The sequence below is a fragment of the Engystomops pustulosus genome, chromosome 5 (assembly GCF_040894005.1).
Source record: "Engystomops pustulosus chromosome 5, aEngPut4.maternal, whole genome shotgun sequence".
Classification (NCBI taxonomy): domain Eukaryota; kingdom Metazoa; phylum Chordata; class Amphibia; order Anura; family Leptodactylidae; genus Engystomops; species Engystomops pustulosus.
The window spans coordinates 197,387,642-197,410,524 of NC_092415.1; the positions used below are offsets into that span (position 1 = coordinate 197,387,642).

Sequence of the window (22,883 nt, forward strand, 5' to 3'; positions counted from 1 at the left end):
ATCCAGGCGGCCTAATGACGCCTGTTATACAGGGCCACATGTGTCTTTTACCGCAGTACAGTGTCATTGGGCTGAACTGTGATACCGCAACCAGCCTGTGGACAGGTGTGGCACTGTTTTTGGAAAAAAAAAAACTTTAAGTACTGTGCACATTATGCAGTTTTTTATGCAGTAAGTCGAGAAAATATTAAAAAACATGGAATGAGGCAAAAACCGAGAATGTTGGAGCTTAGATAATAAATCTGAAATTCAAGTAAATTTTTTTTCCTTTGCTGCAAAATATTTGTTCATTGGTTGCCAGCACTAATCTCAGTGCCAGATTGGCATTATTAGCGATCTGTAAACAGCCGTGCCGGGATTTTGGATGTTCATCATGTTTTCTTTAACCCTTTAAGGCGGCATCTCGCATTTTGTTGTCATATAGCTTAATCTAGCCTACGTGTTAATAGGGGCGAGCAGAGTGTATCCGATCCCATCCCACCTACCCCCTCCCCCGATCCTAATCCCTAATGATTTCATTCAAAATCCAGCATATAGCCAAATACAGACTTCCCCCTTAAATTATTCAAATCTCACAATAATTGATCTTCGGCTGCCCTCGCGCTGCAGAATATTTGATTAGCAATTCAATGCAATCAGCCATCTTCTTTGTGATGTTTGTCCAGCTAAATCCTTCAGCGACCAAACAGACGGGCGCGCGCTCGCACAAAAGATCCCAGCTGTGTTTGTTTTATGTTTATGTCAATGCAGATGCAGAAGAAAGGCGAGGAATTTTCACGTGTCGCTAACTTTAATTACGGCCTTCCAGATTTCACATGTAATATTCATACACATAAGCAAAAAAGAGGGACAAAAAATGAGTATTTTCTTGAATTTCTTGAAATATGCAAAATATTTAGAGAGGAGTTTGAGAAACGGTTTGTAGACTTTGTGGTGGGCATTGATCCCGTTGTGCGGTAGGTTTGGGACAAGAGGTTCATAAAAGAGGTACAAAGCCGAATATTGGCTGTGGAAGAGAATACGGAATATGGAATAATAGATTGTTCTGCCCAGTGTTAAAGGGGTGGACTGTGATGAAAAAGAAACATGGCTGCTTTCTTCTTCCACAAACACCTTTCTAGAGGTTTTGTTAAATTTTGGCATCTCATCCTTTTTTAAAGGCTTGTCTTTCATAGAAATATTGGCATAGTATTTGTCAGATTAGTAGGAATCCCACTGATCAGCTGTTCTCAGCGGTTGATAGAACAGGAAGCAGACAGCTCCATTTCCTGTGTGCTGGTCAGACCAGGTTACTGCAGATAAGCTCTTATTTTAGATGGGCATCCAGCTGCAGTGACTCGGTTCAGACACTAGACTAAGAACAGAGCTGTCTACTTCCTGTTACTCTTCCCAATCTGTTGAGATTCGCAGACCCGAACTTCCCTTTCAGGTTTGGCCGTGACCCCGACATATTGCCAGACTTCTTGCCGAACAGCCAGTCCGGCAAATTAACCCCACTTGCTGCTAACTGTGGCTGTGATTGGCCAATCAAAGCCATGGGTAGTTACTATGGCCATTAATAGGCCACATTGGATGTTTGGCAATCCGTCAATATTTCTGGGTCGCGTGGGCCGCACCTGAATGAGAAATTCAGGTCCACTCATCAGCCAATCTGGCAAACAATCACATGGCTTTGATTGGCCAAGGGAACATCACTGGCTAATCACAGTCATGGCTAGTTGCTATGACAGTTAATGTGCCACATGAAGATCAGGAGAACTCTGTGGAAGACGTGGGAGGTGAGAACATTTTGTTATTATTTTATGCTGCATTGGGGTTAAAAATTTACTAAGGGGCATCCCTACCTATTACATGTATTGCAGACTATGGGGGCACCCTGCCTATTACATGGATTACATAGTAAGGGGAACCCTACCTATAACATGGATATTAGACTAAGGGGGCACCCTGCCTATTACATGTATTACAGACTATGGGGGCACCCTGCCTATTACATGGATTACTGACTAAGGGGGCACCTTATCTATTACATGGATTGCAGACTAAGGGGGCACCCTGCCTATTACATGGATTACTGACTAAGGGGGCACCCTACCTATTACATAGATTACAGACTAAGGGGGCACCCTACCTATTACATGTATTACAGACTATGGGGGCACCCTGCCTATTACATGGATTACTGACTAAGGGGGCATCCTGCCTATTACATGGATTACAGACTAAGGGGGCACCCTACCTATTACATAGATTACAGACTAAGGGGGCACCCTACCTATTACATGGATTACAGACTAAGGGGGCACCCTGCCTATTACATGGATTACATAGTAAGGGGGACTCTACCTATAACATGGATATTTGACTAAGGGGGCATCCTGCCTATTACATGGATTACAGACTAAGGGGGCACCCTACCTATTACATGGATTACTGACTAAGGGGGCACCCTACCTACTACATGGATTACTAAGTGGGCACCCTGCCTATTACAGGGATTACTGATTAAGAGCGCACCCTACCTATTACATGGATTACTGACTAAGGGGGCACCCTACCTATTACATGGATTACTAACTAAGGGGGCACCCTACCTATTACATGGATTACTAACTAAGGGGGCACCCTACCTATTACATGGATTACTGACTAAGGGGGCACCCTACCTACTACATGGATTAATAACTAAGTGGGCACCCTACCTATTACATGGATTACTGACTAAGGGGGCACCCTACCTATTACATGGATTACTAACTAAGGGGGCACCCTACCTATTACATGGATGGTAATTGTGTACGCTGTCTAGGCTACATTCATTGGGGGCCTCGATTAGATTTTGCGCCCTTGGGCCCCCACCAACCTTCATCTGGCCCTAACCATTATTATTGACGGTATCGAACCACAAATTTCTGGTTGGTTCCAAAAATTGTTCAGGTCCCCCACAACTCACACTGAACTTCCTTAGAAGACCGAGGCTTAACCCCCACTTTCTCCCCTTCACAGTTAATGCCCACAATCGTTCCTAAAGCAATTGAGGATGTTAACTCTTTAAATGCCTCTGACAAAGTTACAAGAGGCATTTAAATGGCTCTGGCCATGCACCGCCATTTTGGGGAGGATTGTTGCTCTCCGATGACGACACTGGGAGCGGCTACCCACTCCAAGATGGTGGTGCATGCGGTTGCAGCAGTGTTAATGCTGGTGATTTGCCGGTGCCATTTAAACAGTTAACACCTGCAATCGGTGCAAGCGCAACTGGATACCGAAACTCGGATCCAAACAGGATTTTAAAACTCGAACTCTGACCCGAATTTTAACAGGTCCTCTGTGACCATCTTTGTTGAACACTACACGCTGGAGCCTGCGGAGCAGCAATGATGACAGGATTCTCTCTTCTTGGCTCCGCGCGGTGATTTTCTGGTGTTATTATCACAGTCGATGGATTCTCTATTTACTATGTAATGCACAAATGGAAGAGCGTTACCTGGGAAATCTGCTTTTAGCAAAATCTCGGCAGAAAGTGTTTGTTGTCTAAGGAAGAAAAAAAAAGTATTTCCAACTTCGCGGATCCTTCTGTTCCCGGAGTCTTTTATCTCCCGCTATTCATCTGCTCCACCAGATGTAAACAGCAACAACAAAGATGTGTTTTTGTGCTAAATTCCGAGCACAACTTTTTGTGTTTGCGTTTTGATTCTCGCAGGAAAAATGTGAGCTGGTTATTCTGCACTGACTCGGAGGAGGGTAATTGATAAAGATTTGAGTTGTTTTCTTGAAATTTTAGTGAACATGGGTGAACTCTATACAAAAATGTATGGATTGTCATCCAGAAATCTGAAGAGAACTTAAAGTCGACCACAAAAACTATCCAATTCCTTTTTCGAAAGGGTTATAGCTCACACTCCACACACACACAACTCGGTTCTTCTACTGTAAGATTGGATCATTCATATGTACCCTAAATTCCCAACACAACTTTTTGGGGCACATTTACTTACCCGTCCCGTCGCGATCCCTGCCGTGCATTGTCCGACGAGGATTCGTGTCTGCCGCAATTCACTAAGATTGTGCGCCTGATATCCTGCATGTGTCGCTTCCCCCGCTGAGGTCCACCGGAGTTCACCTTCTTTTTTCCCGGTGCATGTAAGTGCTGATGTTGCGACACAATTTCCTTTTTAAATTCCGCTGGGTTGGGTTGTCTGACGTCCACGCCCCTGATTTGTGTCACATGCAAGCCAGCGCCGATGAGACTCAACCTGATCGCGTGCGCCAAAAACCCCTTTCTGCCACTGAGGCACTGGACCTTAATTACAGGCGTTTTTCTGAACTGCAAATGACGAGATCCAGTGTGGTGGCATCATCCCGAAAATTCACTTTTAAGTGAGATGTAAACTGGTTGTATGAAGTCAAGGAGGCAGAAATTATAACGCTGAAGTCAAGCTCCTTTACTGTTATTGATGGTTCTGCATCCAGAGACATCATTAACCAGATCTCCTGTAGTTCGATGCACAGTGTCAATCACACAGGAGGAGGCGTTCATCCTCACCGTGACTGCAGTGTTAAACTCTCCGCCTCCTTGACTTTATACAATCACATTACCTCTCACTAAGTTAATTTTCTGAATGGTGCCACCACACTGGGCCATGAAATAAAGAGAAACTATGATGTGTTACACTGTTTGACAAATACACTGGTATTGGTTTATTAGGCCAATTACTGATGACAGGTTTCCTTTCAATCACGGCCTGAGTAGACAGGAGCTTTTTATTTAATAAGATGGATTGAGCTTAACGGATATCAACCATTTAAAAAAAACAGGAAACCATCTCAAGATACTCACCTATGCTCCACTTCATTCCGATCCTGGCGCTGTCCTCTACTAAGCTTGACTCTCCAGAATTGTCTAGAAAAGAAAGTTATAAAAAGCAGCACAGAGTGCGGGGACAAGGTTTCTGGCACTTCAGGCTGCTAATTATGCACACCCCCGCACCTCCCTCTCCCAAGCTGGGAACATGGAAGAGGGAGGTGACGTCACACAAGAGGTGCGGGGGGGTGCATAATTAGCAGCCCAGAGCACCGGACATCTTGTCCCCGTGCTCCATGCTGCTAATTATAAGTTTCTTTTCTAGGTGATCCTGGCATGTCAGGTTACATTAAAATACAGGTGGTCCCCTACTTAAGAACACCCGACTTACTGACAAACCCTAGTTACAAACTGACCTCTGGATGTTAGTAAGTTACTGTACTTTAGTCTTAGGCTACAATAATCAGCTATAACAGTTATCACAGGTGTCTGTAATGAAGCTTTAGTGTTAATCCTGGTTCTAATGACAATCCAACATTTTTAAAATTCAATTGTCACAAAGACCAAAAAAATTCTGTCCGGGGCTACAATTATAAAATATACAGTTCCGACGTACATACAAATTCAACTTAAAAACTGCCTGTATACTCATCTTTATCTTAAAAAAACTAATAAAATAATAAAATGTTGGACCTGGAAAAAATATGTATGTACTCAACGTGCTCTAGCTCCCCATTTCATCAGCCGTTCTCCCGTTTATGATAATGGTGGACAGGAAGTTCTGTGGATCCCATGATTGATTGGCTGGCCTTAGTGGTCAAGGACATGAACGGTGAGGTTGGCTGCAGCCATCTCAAGATCCCTACACTTCCAGCCTGGCTTGGAGAATAAACAGTAAAAACAAGGGCCACACCACATGAATGGGGAGACTGAGCATAAGTATAATTTCTATATTTTCCCATAAATTTTCCAACATTTTTCAAACCACATCATTGAGGGCCGTTTTAGGGTAATTACTTCATATTTAGTGGGTATTTTGCTTCTATTCTGACCAATTTCCCTGCGGTTTTCTTCCGTGGCATTCAGCGTAGATCGGATCATAGCTGAAGAATCTTGTTGGGAGGACTAACCCTCCATTTATTTCCTCTCGGCAGACCTCTGGACAGCTTATTATTTCTGTACAGCTAACAAATGATCTACAAATCTACTGATTAAACAGATGTCTGCCAAAAGCAGAACATTCCTGGAGTCGGAATCCTCCTACATTCTTTTGGCTCACCAGTCCAAGGTTACATTTTTTATTATTTTTTTATTTTTCTTGGTTACCGTTTTATTTTTAGTCCCCGTTTCAAGTATATAAATTCCTCCAAACATTGTCTGCAAAAATACATTATTATTTTTTTTTTTTTTTACATTTATTTTTTTCTTTTATTTTCCGTGTTTCTTTTTATGTCGGTTTTCCTCCAGCGAGCAAGGAAATAAATACGAGCAGGAAGAATGCTGCGGAATGTTAACTGCATTCGTGCCCCTATTTCTTTTTCATCGTTTGCCAAGATACAGCAGAGATGATATAAATTCACCATGCAGTTCTCCTTAAAAAAAAAAAAAAAAAAATTAAATTTAAAAAAAAATTCTATTTTTTTTTTCACTTAGGAGTCATACTGTAAAAGGTAATTTTCTCTACAGTCGATTTAGCTTAAGCCTTTGAAAAGAATGACATGAAAAAATCTGATAGGTTTGTTAAAAAGTATATGGCGCCTCTATCGCATATTTTCAGATTTCGGGTTTATTGAGGACGTAAATCTTAAAGAGCTTGTGCAGGAGGATTATGCATTATTAAAATGTATGGTGTATAGGGGGTATTACCCTGTATTTGACACCTTTTAAAATCACCTCCGAGTGAAGGGCTGAATGCTTATTCGATTTCTATCCAAATTCCAAAAACATATTTTTCTTTTTTATTTTGACATTTTATTTTACATATTTTCTTAATACAGGTTACATACAAGATAGGGTCTGTAGGTTTGTTCTTAAGTTGAATTTGTATGTAAGTCGGAACTGTATATTTTATCATTGTAACCCCAGCTAGAACTTTTTTGGTCTCTGTGACAATTGGATTTTAAAAATGTTGGGTTGTCATAAGAATCAATATTAATACTAAAGCTTCATTGCAGACGCCTGTGATAACTGTTACAGCTGTTTATTGTAGCCTAGGACTAAAGTACAGGAAATTACCAACATCCAGAGGTCCGTTTGTAACTAGGGGTCGTATGTAAGTTGAGTGTTCTTAAGTAGGGGACCGCCTGTACATTAAAGGAAAACTACCACCAGGATAAAGGGTTGTAAACCGAGCACACTTACATGCTGGTATGTGCCCCCTCTGGCAGGATCTACTCATATTTTAGCTCCTTATGCCCTATTTTTTTTACAAAAAAAGGCTTCAAAAATTATGCAGGGGCTCCAGGCTGCATAGCTCTTAATTGAGCCCAGAGCCCCTCGGGCTCATTTGCATAATTTTTAAAGCCTTTTTTTTGTAAAAATGAGAGCATAAGGAGCTAAAATATGAGCGGGTCCTGCCAGAGGGGGCACATACCAGCATGTAGTTGTGGTTGGTTTACAAACCTTGATCCTGATGGTAGATTTCCTTTAGGAATTTATTACCCACATTGTGCTATGTAGGCCACGCTCCCAAAGTGCTTATAAATTTTACTTCTTTTTATATCCGCGTTCTGTGTCAGGTCATGGGGCCATGCGCACATTACTGAATGTATGGACCACTAGAGGAACGCGATGACAAGACCCTCCATCCAGAGACATGGCAGTGGTGTACATGGAGGGGCATGCATTCAGTAATGACCACACAGACCCCTGACCCACCGGAAGTTCGTAGAAAACTAGACGTCACAGGAAGTCCTGATAGCGGATAATGGCAGGTCACATGACTCGCGGCTCCTATGGGCAAGTGAAACGGAAACTTTCAAAGGGAAAGTTTACCACTGTAAGTACAATACAGGCAGTCCCCTACTTAAGGACACCCGACTTACAGACGACCCCTAGTTACAGACGAACTCCTCTGCCCCCTGTGACCTCTGGTGAAGTCTCTGGATGTTACTATAGTCCCAGACTGCAATGATCAGCTGTAAGGTGTCTGTAATGAAGCTTTATTGATAATCCTTGGTCCCATTACAGCAAAAATTTTGAAACTCCAATTGTCACTGGGGCAAAAAAAAATTATTTGTCTGGAGCTACAATTCTAAAATATACAGTTTCGACTTACATTCAAATTCAACTTAAGAACAAACCTATGGACCCTATCTTGTACGTAACCCGGGGACTGCCTGTAGTCTTGTTTTTTTATAAAAATCAATAGCTATATAGCTGCATTTACACAAATGTATGCCTGCCTGGCTACTACCGGGTGGGCATATGTTGGGGGTGGGCTGAAGAGGAGGAGGGGTGACTCCTCCCCTCTCCATAGAGATGCACGGTGTACGGGACGTAGAGGAAAGATCGGACATGTCCTATTTTTTTCCCCATGTACGGGGAGGTACGGTGCCACGCGTGTGCAACACCGTAGCGTTCTGTGCGACCGTTGCCGTCTACGGGGGAGAAGGAGCATCTATGGCGGCACACTTGAGGCCATACATATGTCCCCCAAACGGTCGGGTGAATTCCGCCTAAGTCTCCACATGCCTGCATGTGGAGCTCTTTCTTCCCAACCCTTCTTTTTAAATAGAATAAATTACCATGTATATATATATATACCCGAGTATAAGCCGACCCAAGTATAAGCCGAGGTACCTAATTTTACCACAAAAACCTGGTAAAACCTATAATTTTTTTACTCGAGTATAAGCCAAGTTTGGGTTTTCAGCACATTTTTTGTGCTGAAAAACGAGGCTTATACTCGAGTATATATGGTATATAATTTTGACTACATATGTAGTTTATAAAAAATTTTATATAAATTTTAGGATTTTATTTATATACTGTACGGCATTTATTCATTTATATTATCTGCTGTGATTATAAAACTAACCAGAACGCCTGACTATGTACAAACAAAAGCACAAACAGATCATTTATTTAGGAAATTAAATGGGAAATTAAACCGCTTTACGAAAACGGTTACGATTAAACAAATAGATAGCGAGAGAATCTAGACAGCGTGTGTCTCCTATAACGGTCACATTACCTTTTCCCCAGACCGGGCAAATATTGGCCTTGGCAAAGCTGGGTTAGTTTTACCGTAAATAGGAAAAAAAAAAGAGGTCACGACCATAAAGAGGCCCCTGTACGTAATTCATGACTAAACATCTGTAACGTTCTAGAATTGTCTTCTGGAAAATACGATGTTACGGCCTAATTTGCACCGAGAGTTGGATAATAGATTCCAAAATATGACTTAATAATACAGGCAGTCCCCGGGTTACATACAAGATAGGGTCTGTAGGTTTGTTCTTAAGTTGAATTTGTATGTAAGTCGGAACTGTATATTTTATCATTGTAATCCCAGCCAGAACTTTTTTGGTCTCTGTGACAATTGGATTTTAAAAATGTTGGGTTGTCATAAGAATCAAGATTAACACTAAAGCTTCATTACAGACGCCTGTGATAACTGTTACAGCTGATTATTGTAGCCTAGGGCTAAAGTACAGGAAATTACCAATATCCAGAGGTCCGTTTGTAACTAGGGGTCGTATGTAAGTCGAGTGTTCTTAAGTAGGGGACCGCCTGTATATAATATTTTTATAATATTTTTACTTACAGTGGACAGAAATCTGACCATGGTCACACAGGTGCACGGCTCGTTATATCACACAGCTCTGATTACTCTCTGATACTAACGAGCCGTGCACCTGTGTGACGTCACATGACCATGGTCAGATTTCTGTCCACTGGAAGTAAAAATAGAAGCAGAGGTCTAGAAAACTGTGAGGAATTGATATAGAAAGTACATTGGAGAAATGTATAATTTTTTATCATGCAATATTCATTTACCACAGTGAGAATACCCCTTTAATACTGGGCCCTGGACTGTATGAATATAATTTACTTCCTACATATGGTACTAAAATCAAGCTTCTTGGGGAATGGAGGATTTGTCCCTTCTGCCTGACCCAATCTGCGGTTTCAGGACCTTTTGGAGGACCTTCAAAGGTCCTAAAATAGATCTTGTGTACATTGAGTATTGAGGGCAGGAACAGACTACGAGGATTAAATGGGTTGAAATACTGCAATACCGGCACAAAGCATGGTCAGGTGTGGTGCTGTTTTTGGATGAACCCCAAAGATGGGACAGGTGGTACTTTCATCAAAGGCCTTGGCTCGTCTGGTAAGGACACCCAAGCTCAGCTTCTGGCTGCCATACAGGACCCATAGCACCCAGTTACACTTGTATGACAGTTATTAGCTCTTTAATTTGCTCATTGTTATAGGTTTCTCTATGATTTAGCTGGTGCCGACATAATCATCTTTATCTGGAGGTGCAAATTGGACTTGCAAGTAAAAAGCGGAGGGCCTAATTCACCTGATTTACCTACAGACACCCACAAGGGCTTTGATCCCCACCTGGAATCGCTGCCCAATACCAGATCTTTGGCAATGATTAACATTTTCAGCCTTTGCTTGTCTGTAGACTAATCCAACGAATCGGGTCCGCCCCCGTTGCACTTGCAGGCTGATTTGCATATCCAGGAAAAAAATCATAAACTTTAATTTGACTCTATCGGTACGGTAGGTATGATTTTGTTTCTATTGAAGACCCTTACATGGGTGTCTAATTGGTTTTCGGGGGCATGAGTTGACCTGAGAGATTCCCTTCAAACTATAAATTTATGGGGGGAAAAAATTAGGATATTTCCAAATTTCTCCATTGAGTTCTTTGTGTGGACGATGAGCGCCGCTATTCAAGCCATTAGCCCTGGATTAAGGTCTGTCCGAGATATTTTATTTAGTATTTTGCCAACTTTTTGGATAGGTTCCATGGTTTTTAACGATCCCGTTTTAGCACATGATTAATAAGAGGATAGGACTGGATGGGCGAACTATACACCGGCCCTAAAGACAGTAGTGTCTAGCGGAAGAATGGCCACACAGATACTTCTTTCTAGGATTGCGGGGGACTTGGACTATATACAAAGTATACATGACGCCGCCTGTAATGTGACACGGGATCCCGGGATACATGATGGAATACGGGATGTAGACACTGGGATGTATTTACCTGCTTAATCCCCATTCACTAATCACAGGGGCCGAGACAGGACTAATCTCTGTTTATTTAAAGGGCTCCTTTACTAATGATTAGATGAAATCTGGCTGAGGAGCAGGGCTGGAAGCCTCGGGTTCACAAGTTCACTGCACATGGCCTGTCCTCTATGGCCTCTCGTTAGCCCCGAGCTTCAGTTCTGCTTGACCAAGTGCTGACCTGGCATTAGCGACAAACCAAAAACGTCATTATTTTTTGTTCATTTACAAAATTTACAAAATAGAGATGTAATTACTTGAGAGTCGACCAAAAGCAGAGTTAGGAATTTATTTAATAGAATATGTCTGTCTGTAGGAGTTCGGGAACCGGTCTGGTGGAGAAGGGGGGACCGGCTCCGACCATAAGTACAAAACTTTATCCTAATTGTATTTTATTGTTTTTGTCTATTTTAGTAATGAAATTACTACTTAATGAGATAATAAAATTATGTTTCTTTTTTGTTTGTCTTTATTACTTTTTAGCTGATTATTAGATTTTTTGTCTCTCTCTCTCTCTCTATTAGGTTAAGTTATGTCAATCATGCTGAAGATCTTGCCTCCAAACTGCTCCAGTGTTTTCCTAAAAATCGATTATCTGCCCAGACTGCTCTGAACCATGACTACTTCAGCGATCTTCCCCCACGGCTCTTTGAGTTGAGCGATAGTGAGTATTTTTTTATTGTCTGACATTTTTGGAAAGGGATGGACAAAAGAAATTATAGACATTAGAAATGTGGGATTTTACGGATAAAAATATTTCATGACTATATGTGAAAACTACATAAAAAAAGATATCTATGTTCCGGAATATAAACATGGCCGGTTGGCATTGGTCATGTGCGGAATTGTAGCATCATATAATATATATTCGTTAGACTGACTGTGGTAATCAACTTTGAAATTATGTTAATGAGCCTAAAGGGCTATTGTGTTAGTTCCCAGAGCCTGTGCTCCAAATTCACAGGCTGTTAAACTGTGCATAGTATCATATTATATAAGGCTGGAAAAAGACACAAGTCCATCAAGTCCAACCTTAAATAATTAAATATTTTTTCTCGCCAGAAAGTCATCCAGGCCTCTCTTGAACATTTACATAGAGTCCGCCATAACAACCTCCTGCGGCAGAGAGTTCCATAGTCTCACAGTACAGTGTACTGCTTGTACAGTAAAGAACCTTTGTCTATGGTGATGGTAGAACCACCTCTCCTCTAGGTGTAGAGGATGCCCCCTGTCTATGGTGATGGTAGAGCCGCCTCTCCTCTAGGTGTAGAGGATGCCCCCTGTCTATGGTGATGGTAGAACCTCCTCTCCTCTAGGTGTAGAAGATGCCCTCTGTCTATGGTGATGGTAGAACAGCCTCTCTTCTAGGTGTAGAGGAGCCCCCTGTCTATGGTGATGGTAGAACCTCCTCTCCTCTAGGTGTAGAGGATGCCCTCTGTCTATGGTGATGGTAGAACCTCCTCTCCTCTAGGTGTAGAGGGTTTCCCTGTCTATGGTGATGGTAGAACCTCCTCTCCTCTAGGTGTAGAGGATTTCCCTGTGTATGTGATGGTAAAACCTCCTCTTCTCTAGGTGTAGAGGATGCGCCCTGTCTATGGTGATGGTAGAACCTCCTCTCCTCCAGGTGTAGAGGATGCCCCCTGTCTATGGTGTGGTAGAACCTCTTCTCCTCTAGGTGTAGAGGATGCCCCCTGTCTATGGTGATGGTAGAACCTCCTCTCCTCTAGGTGTAGAGGATGCCCCCTGTCTATGGTGATGGTAGAACCACCTCTCCTCTAGGTGTAGAGGATGCCCCCTGTCTGTGGTGATGGTAGAACTCCCACTCCTCTAGGTGTAGAGGATGCCCACTGTCTATGGAGATGGTAGAACCGGCTCTCCTCTAGCTGTAGAGGATGCCCAATGTCTATGGAGATGGTAGAACCTCTTCTCCTCTAGGTGAAGAGGATGTCCCCTGTCTATGGAGATGGTAGAACCTCCTCTCCTCTAGGTGTAGAGGATGCCCCCTGTCTATGGTGATGGGAGAATCTCCTTCTCCTCTAGATGTAGAGGATGCCCCCTGTCTATGGTGATGGTAGAACTCCCACTCCTCTAGGTGTAGAGGATGCCCCCTGTCTATGGAGATGGTAGAACCGGCTCTCCTCTAGCTGTAGAGGATGTCCACTCTCTATGGAGATGGTAGAACCTGCTCTCCTCTAGGTGAAGAGGATGTCCCCTGTCTATGGTGATGGTAGAACCGCCTCTCCTCTAGGTGTAGAGGATGCCCCCTGTCTATGGAGATGGTAGAACCACCTCTCCTCTAGGTGTAGGGGATGCCCCCTGTCTATGGTGATGGTAGAGCCTCCTCTCCTCTAGTTGTAGAGAATGCCCACTGTCTATGGAGATGGTAGAACCTCCTCTCCTCCAGGTGTAAAGGGTGTCCCCTGTCTATGGTGATGGTAGAACCTCCTCTCCTCTAGGTGTAGAGGATGCCCCCTGTCTATGGTGATGGTAGAACCTCCTCTCCTCTAGGTGTAGAGGATGCCCCCTGTCTATGGTGATGGTAGAACCACCTCCCCTCTAGGTGTAGAGGATGCCCCCTGTCTATGGTGATGGTAGAACTCCCACTCCTCTAGGTGTAGAGGATGCCCACTGTCTATGGAGATGGTAGAACCGGCTCTCCTCTAGCTGTAGAGGATGCCCAATGTCTATGGAGATGGTAGAACCTCCTCTCCTCCAGGTGTAAAGGGTGTCCCCTGTCTATGGTGATGGTAGAACCTCCTCTCCTCTAGGTGTAGAGGATGCCCCCTGTCTATGGTGATGGTAGAACCTCCTCTCCTCTAGGTGTAGAGGATGCCCCCTGTCTATGGTGATGGTAGAACCACCTCTCCTCTAGGTGTAGAGGATGCCCCCTGTCTATGGTGATGGTAGAACTCCCACTCCTCTAGGTGTAGAGGATGCCCACTGTCTATGGAGATGGTAGAACCGGCTCTCCTCTAGCTGTAGAGGATGCCCAATGTCTATGGAGATGGTAGAACCTCTTCTCCTCTAGGTGAAGAGGATGTCCCCTGTCTATGGAGATCTTAGAACCTCCTCTCCTCTAGATGTAGAGGATGCCCCCTGTCTATGGTGATGGGAGAATCTCCTTCTCCTCTAGATGTAGAGGATGCCCCCTGTCTATGGTGATGGTAGAACTCCCACTCCTCTAGGTGTAGAGGATGCCCCCTGTCTATGGAGATGGTAGAACCGGCTCTCCTCTAGGTGTAGAGGATGCCCCCTGTCTATGGAGATGGTAGAACCTGCTCTCCTCTAGGTGTAGGGGATGCCCCCTGTCTATGGTGATGGTAGAACCTCCTCTCCTCTAGTTGTAGAGAATGCCCACTGTCTATGGAGATGGAAGAACCTCCTCTCCTCTAGGTGTGGAGGATGCCCCCTGTCTATGGTGATGGTAGAACCTCCTCTCCTCTAGGTGTAGAGGATGACCCCTGTCTATGGTGATGGTAGAACCTCCTCTCCTCTAGGTGTAGAGGATGCCCCCTGTCTATGGTGATGGTAGAACCTCCTCTCCTCTAGGTGTAGAGGATGTCCCCTGTCTATGGTGATGGTAGAACCTCCTCTCCTCTAGGTGTAGAGGATGCCCACTGTCTATGGTGATGGTAGAACCTCCTCTCCTCTAGGTGTAGAGGATGTCCCCTGTCTATGGTGATGGTAGAACCTCCTCTCCTCTAGGTGTAGAGGATGCCCACTGTCTATGGAGATGGTAGAACCACCTCTCCTCTAGGTGTAGAGGATGCCCACTGTCTATGGAGATGGTAGAACCACCTCTCCTCTAGGTGTAGAGGATGCCCACTGTCTATGGAGATGGTAGAACTACCTCTCCTCTAGGTGTAGAGGATGCCCCCTGTCTATGGTGATGGTAGAACCACCTCTCCTCTAGGTGTAGAGGATGCCCCCTGTCTATGGTGATGGTAGAACTCCCACTCCTCTTGGTGTAGAGGATGCCCAGTGTCTATGGAGATGGTAGAACCGGCTCTCCTCTAGCTGTAGAGGATGCCCACTGTCTATGGAGATGGTAGAACCTCCTCTCCTCTAGGTGTAGAGGATTTCCCTGTGTATGTTGATGGTAGAACCACCGCTCCTCTAGGTGTTGAGGATTTTCCTGTGTATGGTGATGGTAAAACCGCCTCTCCTCTAGGTGTAGAGGATGCCCCCTGTCTTTGGTGATGGTAGAACCTCCTCTCCTCTAGGTGTAGAGGATGCCCCCTGTCAGGGGCGCACCTGCCATGAGGCGAGTTGAGCATCTCGCCTCCTGCTCCCACCGGCCAGCACTGAGCTTCCGCACGCCGGACAGGACCGCGTTGCAGCCCTCCGTCCGGCACCTTGCTCCCCTATGCTGCTGGCACCTTGTGCCCGGCCCCCCGCCGCCGCCGGCAGCTTGCGCCCGCCCCCCCCTGGCACTGATGTTCCGCCCCCCTGCCAGCCTGCATCAAACTCCCGCATGCCGGCCGGCCAGCGCCACTTTCCATTTGCATTTTATACTACATAGCGATACGCTGTATGCATGTTATACTACATGGCGATACACTGTATGCATTTTATACTACATGGTGGCATGCTGTGTGCATTTTATACTGCATAGCGGTACGCTGTATGCATTTTATATTATGCAGCACGCTGTATGCATTTTGCATTGCTTTATTTTTACACCAAACCAATATGATGGATCTGGTCCTGACACTCGCTGATATATTACATATATGTGCGGAGGGGAGGCGTCTCTCTATGGCTCGCCTCAGGCAGCAGACAGGCTAGGTACACCCCTGCCCCCTGTCTATGGTGATGGTAGAACTGCCTCTCCTCTAGGCGCAGAGGATGCCCCCTTGTCCTGGTCACAGACCTAGGTATAAAAAGATCTTTGGAGAGATCCTTGTACTGTCCGTTCAGGTATTTGTACATTGTAATGAGGTCTCCCCTCAGCCGTCTTTTTTTCTAAACTGAATAATCCCAAATTTGTAATTTGTGCACCTCTCTCTTCCACTTTGTGCTGAAACTTCATCTGCTGCAGTGAGATTACATTAGGCAGAGGAAGGAGAGAAGTGCTGAGCAGGAGCAGAGGGGGAGGGGGAGACGGTGTAACAGCCTGATAACCTGTAGCATGGAGGGGCTCTGGAAACTGCCCCAGTAGCCTTTCAGGCTCATTAGCATAATTGTAAAAGTTGATTTTAGAAGGAAGGATAACAAATATAAAAGAAGATGACCATAGTTGTGGCACCTGAATCTATGAGTAATTTCCCTGATTTATCCATCCTAGACCTTGTCATTGTCATTTTGTGTTGGCGGCAAGTCATTTTTTTCCTCATTTACAATGAAAACATACTTAAGATTTCACTTGTTTAAAAATGCAACTTTTTCATAACGTGTCAGGGAAGAAAAAAAAACTTTTTCCATTACTGGTCTCTTTCGGGCATGAAGAATATGTCATTGAAAAAAAAAAAAAACAATTTAGAAAAAAGCCAGAACTGTGATTATTCAGAAGTAAATGGAAAGTCTTGTACATCCTCCCCGAAGCAACGAAAAACACAAATATAGAAAGAAGTATCAAGCATTTCACATTCTTTGAATTTTCAATGAAGAATCGTATCCCTCTTGATTTAACACAGTGTGACATCCAGAAAATGTAAAGATATTTCAAATGTTCCTTTTTGGCTCTTTAGAATTTTCAACATCTTCTCCCCTACTTGGAAACATATCGCTATAATAAACAGCTGCCTAGCAACACGATAAAACAAAATAGAAAAATATTAAAAAAACGGGAACATGAGTTTGTTGCAATAACTCCCTAGATCTGATATGATAGAGAAGAATGCGTCCTGGTGGGTCCGGCTAAAACCAGTCAAATAAAACACAGAATGATGAAAAATTAATGATGAGACAATATAGATGATTTGACTGGGTAAATGATTTACAGGTGACATAATGGTGATGCCCTTTTAAGGGTATTTTGCTATAGTCGGGTTGGATATGTCTTTCAATGGGTCTTTATCGTGGCTTAAAGGACATCTACCACCAGGATGAATGTAAATGAGCCTGAGGGGTTCTAGGCTCTGTTACCACCTATGGAGCCTGTTGCCCCTCAGGCTCATTTACATACAGCCTTTCATCCTGGTCAAAAATGCCCTTTAAAGGGATTTTCAGTTTCTCTTGGAAACTCCTGGGGGGCCAAGGGTAGGAAAGTGTATTTACACTCGTCCGGCTACCTTTCTGAGTGTTACGGCTCCAAGCCAGAAGTTTGAGCAATCAGATAACTGCTACAGACAATCAGTGGCCTCAGTGGGACCCGGGGACATCACTAGTACACATGACCGGGGTCTGGAGGTCAGCCAAAAATGTCAATGAACTGACTACTAGTTGTGAGATGGGAATGGGAGCCAGAAAAGGGTAACCCTGCTCCGCACCCTGGAAAACTCATTTTATAGGGTTAGTCGAAGTTCTAAAGTTACCCTTATCTAAAGGTGAAGGGATATCTTGTCAGCAGATGGTGGTGACCAGAGGAAACTTGACAATGGCCCAATGAGGTTTGTTTGGGCTCGATCAGGTTCACTCAAAATAACAATCGCAGTTCCTATAAATGAACAGTTCAGAAGGTTAAAAGGGTATTCCTCCCAAAAAAAAAAAATTCTTAAATGTTTTCAGGATAACAAAATAATACATAATTAACTGTAATTAACAAAAATACAGCATTTCACAGATATAATTTCTAACATATCCTTATCATTCCTGGTGTACACAATTTGACCGTAAATTTTTTGACTTAGGGTTGGGCAGATTCTTCTGATGAATAGCTTCTCCTGTCTGCTCACTGCAGTCTTTCTCTGCATCAACCCTCCCCCAGGCATTCCAAGACAAGGTCAGACACAGGCATTTCCTGCCACCAAGCAACAGTGTGAGGAGACTAAAGCTGAGATGTAGCAAAGCTGCGAGTGTCATTGTGTGTAATATGCATTTCATAGATCTTGTCATCTCTGATCTGTCTGTTTTTCTATGTCAGATACTAGTACAATGTTCAGAAGCTAAATGTTAGTGTAGATAAACCTGCACCCTGATAATCTAAGCACATTCTCAGCACACAGCATCTCATAGCACAGAGGGATCATGACGTGTCTGCTCAGAGAGTCCCCACTCACACTCTGGAATATTACACTGATCATCACTGATGGCAATAAAACTGAGGAAAATTGTAAAGTAAGGGGTTAAAAATTATCTTTATTGTGTAAACATCACAAGGGGATTGAGATTTGAGAACTTTCATGGTAAAACCATTTTAACACACACTTCTGCACAATTCCTTTTCTATATGACTGATTTAGGAATGGATGGAACAAGACCCTCATTGTCATGGTCATTGCCGTCTCACCCCAAGGAGCAGCAAGTGTTTCTTCTGTCCAACCTGGACGTTACTTCTGAGCCTGAAGTGGTTGGCTCAGGTTCTACATGATAGGGCTAACTTGATGGTGGCTAACTAGATTTGATTATAAGAATAGGGCATCTGTTTTCCTGAACAAATTGATTAGGGGGGGGGTGTGAGTATAGGGCTGGTGGAGATGGTGAACATATTTGGCCAGCCAATTCCTTTAAATGTTGGAATGAGACCCTCATTCTCTTGATTGGTGAGATCCCAGCTGGTGGCCCCCCATTAGAAGCAAGTTACCCCCTTCTTTATGGATAACTTTAAACCTTAAGCCATTGCCTTTAATTAATTTTTGATGGAAAGCATAGCACAACATACACCCATTTCCAGATTACAACTGGAAAGATGTCTCTATAGATCAGGTCGTATTGTAGAGATATATGAAGAGTATATAATGCCACGTATAGACATGAGAGTCCTCTAACATTAAAGGGAACCTGTCACCAGCATCTGCTGTGTGACTAGGCAGTTGCCAATTGGGAGGGGCTGGAAAGGAGCAGTTCCCCCCCACACTTGGGAAACATGTGACCTTTTCAAATATATGAATAACTCCCCACACTCGGGATTGGCTGTAGAGGAGCAGGGGGCGTCGCTAAGCCAAGTGATGGGTGTTTTCATATATTTGAAAAGGACACATAGAGTAGCTGTTTCCCAAGGGTGGGGGGGAACTGCTCCTTTCCAGCCACTCCCATTTGGCAACTGCTTAGTCACACAGCAGATGCTAATGAAAGGTACAATATAACATATCTTTTTTTCTGTAAAACCTATTTTTAATATAAAAACACTTTGGCAGTGTATGTACTATGCTCTGTGGGGACTGGGGGAGGGCTAAAAATGGGTCTCCTGGTGACAGGTTTCCTTTAAAGTGAAGAATTGCTTTGGATTATTAGATCATTGACTTGCAGCATAACCTGATTACACGACAGAGGACCAGACATCATCATTAACATTGAATGTCATCAAACTTGTACATGCTACAAATGATGTCATGATTTGTCTCTAGTTTTAAGGCAGCAAAAGGGAATCATTTTACTCCCAGTCAACCCACAAGTAAACTCAGTATTGTGTAGGACACCTTATTAGTTTTTAAGGCATACCTATTAATGTCTGTTGGGGAGGGGTGTCCCGGCAGATCGACAAAACTTACCTGGCCTGCGATACCGACTTCTACCATTAGCTCGTCAAGTTTTGGTCCTGTGCTCCATAGAATGCAATGGATAGGTACAGATCTTAATTAAGGGAAAACTCCTTGCATAGAAATGTTCTCTCCATGAGTTCCCTATAAATACCCAGGCTCAGCCACTACTTGGGGAATGTACATCAGTTCCTCTTCTAAAGTTGTTACAGGAAGCTTCCAGAATCGGCTGATCAGTGAAGGTCTCGAGTATACACACCCTCCGATTATCAATCGGATATTGGTCATCAATATCCAAAATTGCAATATCCCTCTGCAATAAATCCTCTGTGTGTGTTATATTTTAAGAATAGCGGCTCCTCAGGGGTGGAGCCTGTAATGACTCTCCTCAGTTATGGTTAAATAGCAATTTTACAAACGGTTTCCTCATTGTGCTGCAGTTTTTAGGATCGGCCACTACACAGAGAAGAGATCTGGGTTTCTAACTCTGTTCTCTTTTGGTATTCTGACCCCATTATCAGCCAGAATCAGCGGAATAATGTGGGTTCCAATTGTGAGGTGAGCCCAGAATTCCAATATTAATTACCTATCTTATGGATTTGAGTTCCAAACTACGGGTCTGCTCATCTCTAGTCATTAATATCCAAATTTTAAAGACCTTTTCAAGACTTAATTCTCTTTCTATGTAATATGGCAAGAACATTGGTTCCTCAGGGGAGGAGCCAATTTAGATTCTCAGAATTTATGTTTTAACGGCCATTTTAGATTCAGTTCCAAACTGCGGGTCTGCTCATCTCTAGTCATTAATATCCAAATTTGAAAGAACTTTTCAAGACTTACCTTTCTTTCTATTTAATATGGCAAGGACATTGGTTCCTCAGGGGTGGAGCCAATTTAGATTCTCAGAATTTATGTCTTAACGGCCATTTTAGATTAGTACTTTTGCTTCACTGGTTGATAGAAGACATAGAACCACAACTTATATATTTTTGGAGCATAGGTTAGAATTATTTTGTTTATATATACAAGATCAGGTTAATTAACTTCTCCATCCCCCTCCTACACAGTTGCGGGGGGCCACAATCCCAATGAATTTTAAAAAGATCAGTCATTAAGACTTTACCAGGCAAATTAATTCATCTTTTTTTTCCCTTTTTCTCCCCCATCATTGATTCCGAGCTTCTTCCCTAAGATCATTCTCCATTTATGACATCTCAATCCGATGTGAATGAATGATTAAGCGCGGCCAGTCTCTAAATTCTGTATTCTGTAGTAGCACTTTTCACTTAATATTGAGTTATTACCCAGTTGCCACTTAGTTTATCAGCCAGTGGTTAAATCCAGGCTCTATCAGCAAAGTAAATGGCGGCGCACTATCGCGCGGCAGCAGCCTGCCAGCGGAGAGGACTTGTCGTAGTCATTAACAAGCACAATGTATGCAGAACACCAGAGGGGAATTAAAACCACAAAAAATACCTCAGGGTGGTATTTTTAATATGAGAATTTAATTTGTAATTTCACAGATTAAGAATTTTGGCAGCATTAATCCTTTTATCAGCTCACAGCAGGTAATTTACAGAAGCATAACCATAAGGAGATATTCACTGGCAGAAACACGTCTTTGCATAACGTTAAACATCGGAGCAGTGAAACCTTTTGAAGGGGGGGTGGGGTGGAATAAAGATGAAAAAAAATCATTATATTTTAAAGGAAGGTTTTCGTTAAATGCCTCCAGTGAAATTTTTTTTTTAATTTTTTTTTTTTAAGTTAGTGAAATATGGTTTCTGCGTCTGCAAGATAATCATTATGAAACACAAATTTAGTTGTGGGAGAGAGATAGAGTCCAGTTACGTAGGCAGAGAGCTCGGCTTTGGATGTGTTCTGGAAACAAAGATACGCCCGAGCTTGGAAGGATGTAGTATCATTGTTGGGTCTGTAGATACACTGTTACCGCCCGTCACATCACAGAGAGGGAGGTCGTATAGTGGGCTGAACCTCTACTCCGAGGCATGTAGCCAGTCATCCCTCAAGGAACCTTCCCTTAAATGATGTCAAATCCTCAGGCACTTGGCGGGAAGGGATAATAATCCACAGGAAAGAGAATTAAATAGCCAACCTGTCAGATGATATGTGCTGCCATAGCTGCTGGTTATGAAGAGGTTTATAGGATTTGAAACAGAGTTAATCCAAACAAGATGGTTACTCCGCCCACACACAGTGATTGACGGTGAAATCCCTGATGACCCCCCCACATACAGTGATTGACAGTGACAGTACTGATTACTGTCAATCACAGTGATTGACAGTGAGAGTCCTGATTACTCCGCCCAAACACACAGTGATTGATAGTGAGAGTCCTTATTACTCCGCCCACACACATTGATTGATATTGAAAGTCCTTATTACTACTCCCATACACAGTGATTGATAGTGAGAGTCCTGATTTCTTCTCCCACACACAGTGATTGACAGTGAGAGTCCTGATTACTCTGCCCATGCACAGTGACTGACAGTGGGAGTCCTGATTACTCCGCCCATGCAGAGTGAATGACTGTGAAAGTCCTGATTACTCCACCCACTCACAGCGATTGACAATGAAAATCCTAATTACCCTGCCCACACACGGTGATTGACAGTGAGAGTCCTCATTACTCCGCCCACACACAGTGATTGACAGTGAGAGTCCTGATTACTCCGCCCACACACAGTGATTGACAGCGAGAGTCCTGATTACCCCACCCACACAAAGTAATTGCCAGTGAGAGTCCTGATTACTCCGCCCATGCACAGTGACTGACAGTGGGAGTCCTGATTACTCCACCCATGCACAGTGATTGGCAGTGAGAGCTTTGATTACATAGTCCACACACCATGATTGGCACTGAGAGTCCTGATTACTCCGCCCATTCACAATGATTGACAATGAAAGTCCTGATTCCTCTGCCCACACACAGTGATTGACTGTGAGAGTCCTGATTACTCCACCCACACAGTGATTGGCAGTGAGAGACCTGATTACTCCGCCTATTCACAATGATTGACAATAAAGTCCTCATTACCCTGCCCACACACAGTGATTGACAGTGAGAGTCCTGATTACTCCGCCCAGACACAATGATTGACAGTGAGAGTCCTGATTACTCCACCCACACAGAGTGATTGACAGTGAGAGTCCAGATTACTCTGCCCACACACAGTGATTGACATTGAGAGTCCTGATGGGCTCTCTTATGGCAGTAGGATAGGAGAAA

General features: G+C 43.5%; 1 protein-coding gene across 3 annotated transcripts in view; it reads left to right on the plus strand.

The window, feature by feature from the left end:
• The window catches only part of CDK14 (cyclin dependent kinase 14), a 317,114-nt gene that overhangs the window by 234,357 nt on the left and 59,874 nt on the right, over positions 1-22,883 (plus strand). For all 3 annotated transcript variants that reach the window (XM_072154286.1, XM_072154287.1, XM_072154289.1), the window contains one exon: positions 11,578-11,717. In XM_072154286.1, the coding sequence (XP_072010387.1) occupies positions 11,578-11,717 (140 nt within the window). The remainder of the gene's footprint in view (positions 1-11,577; positions 11,718-22,883) is intronic.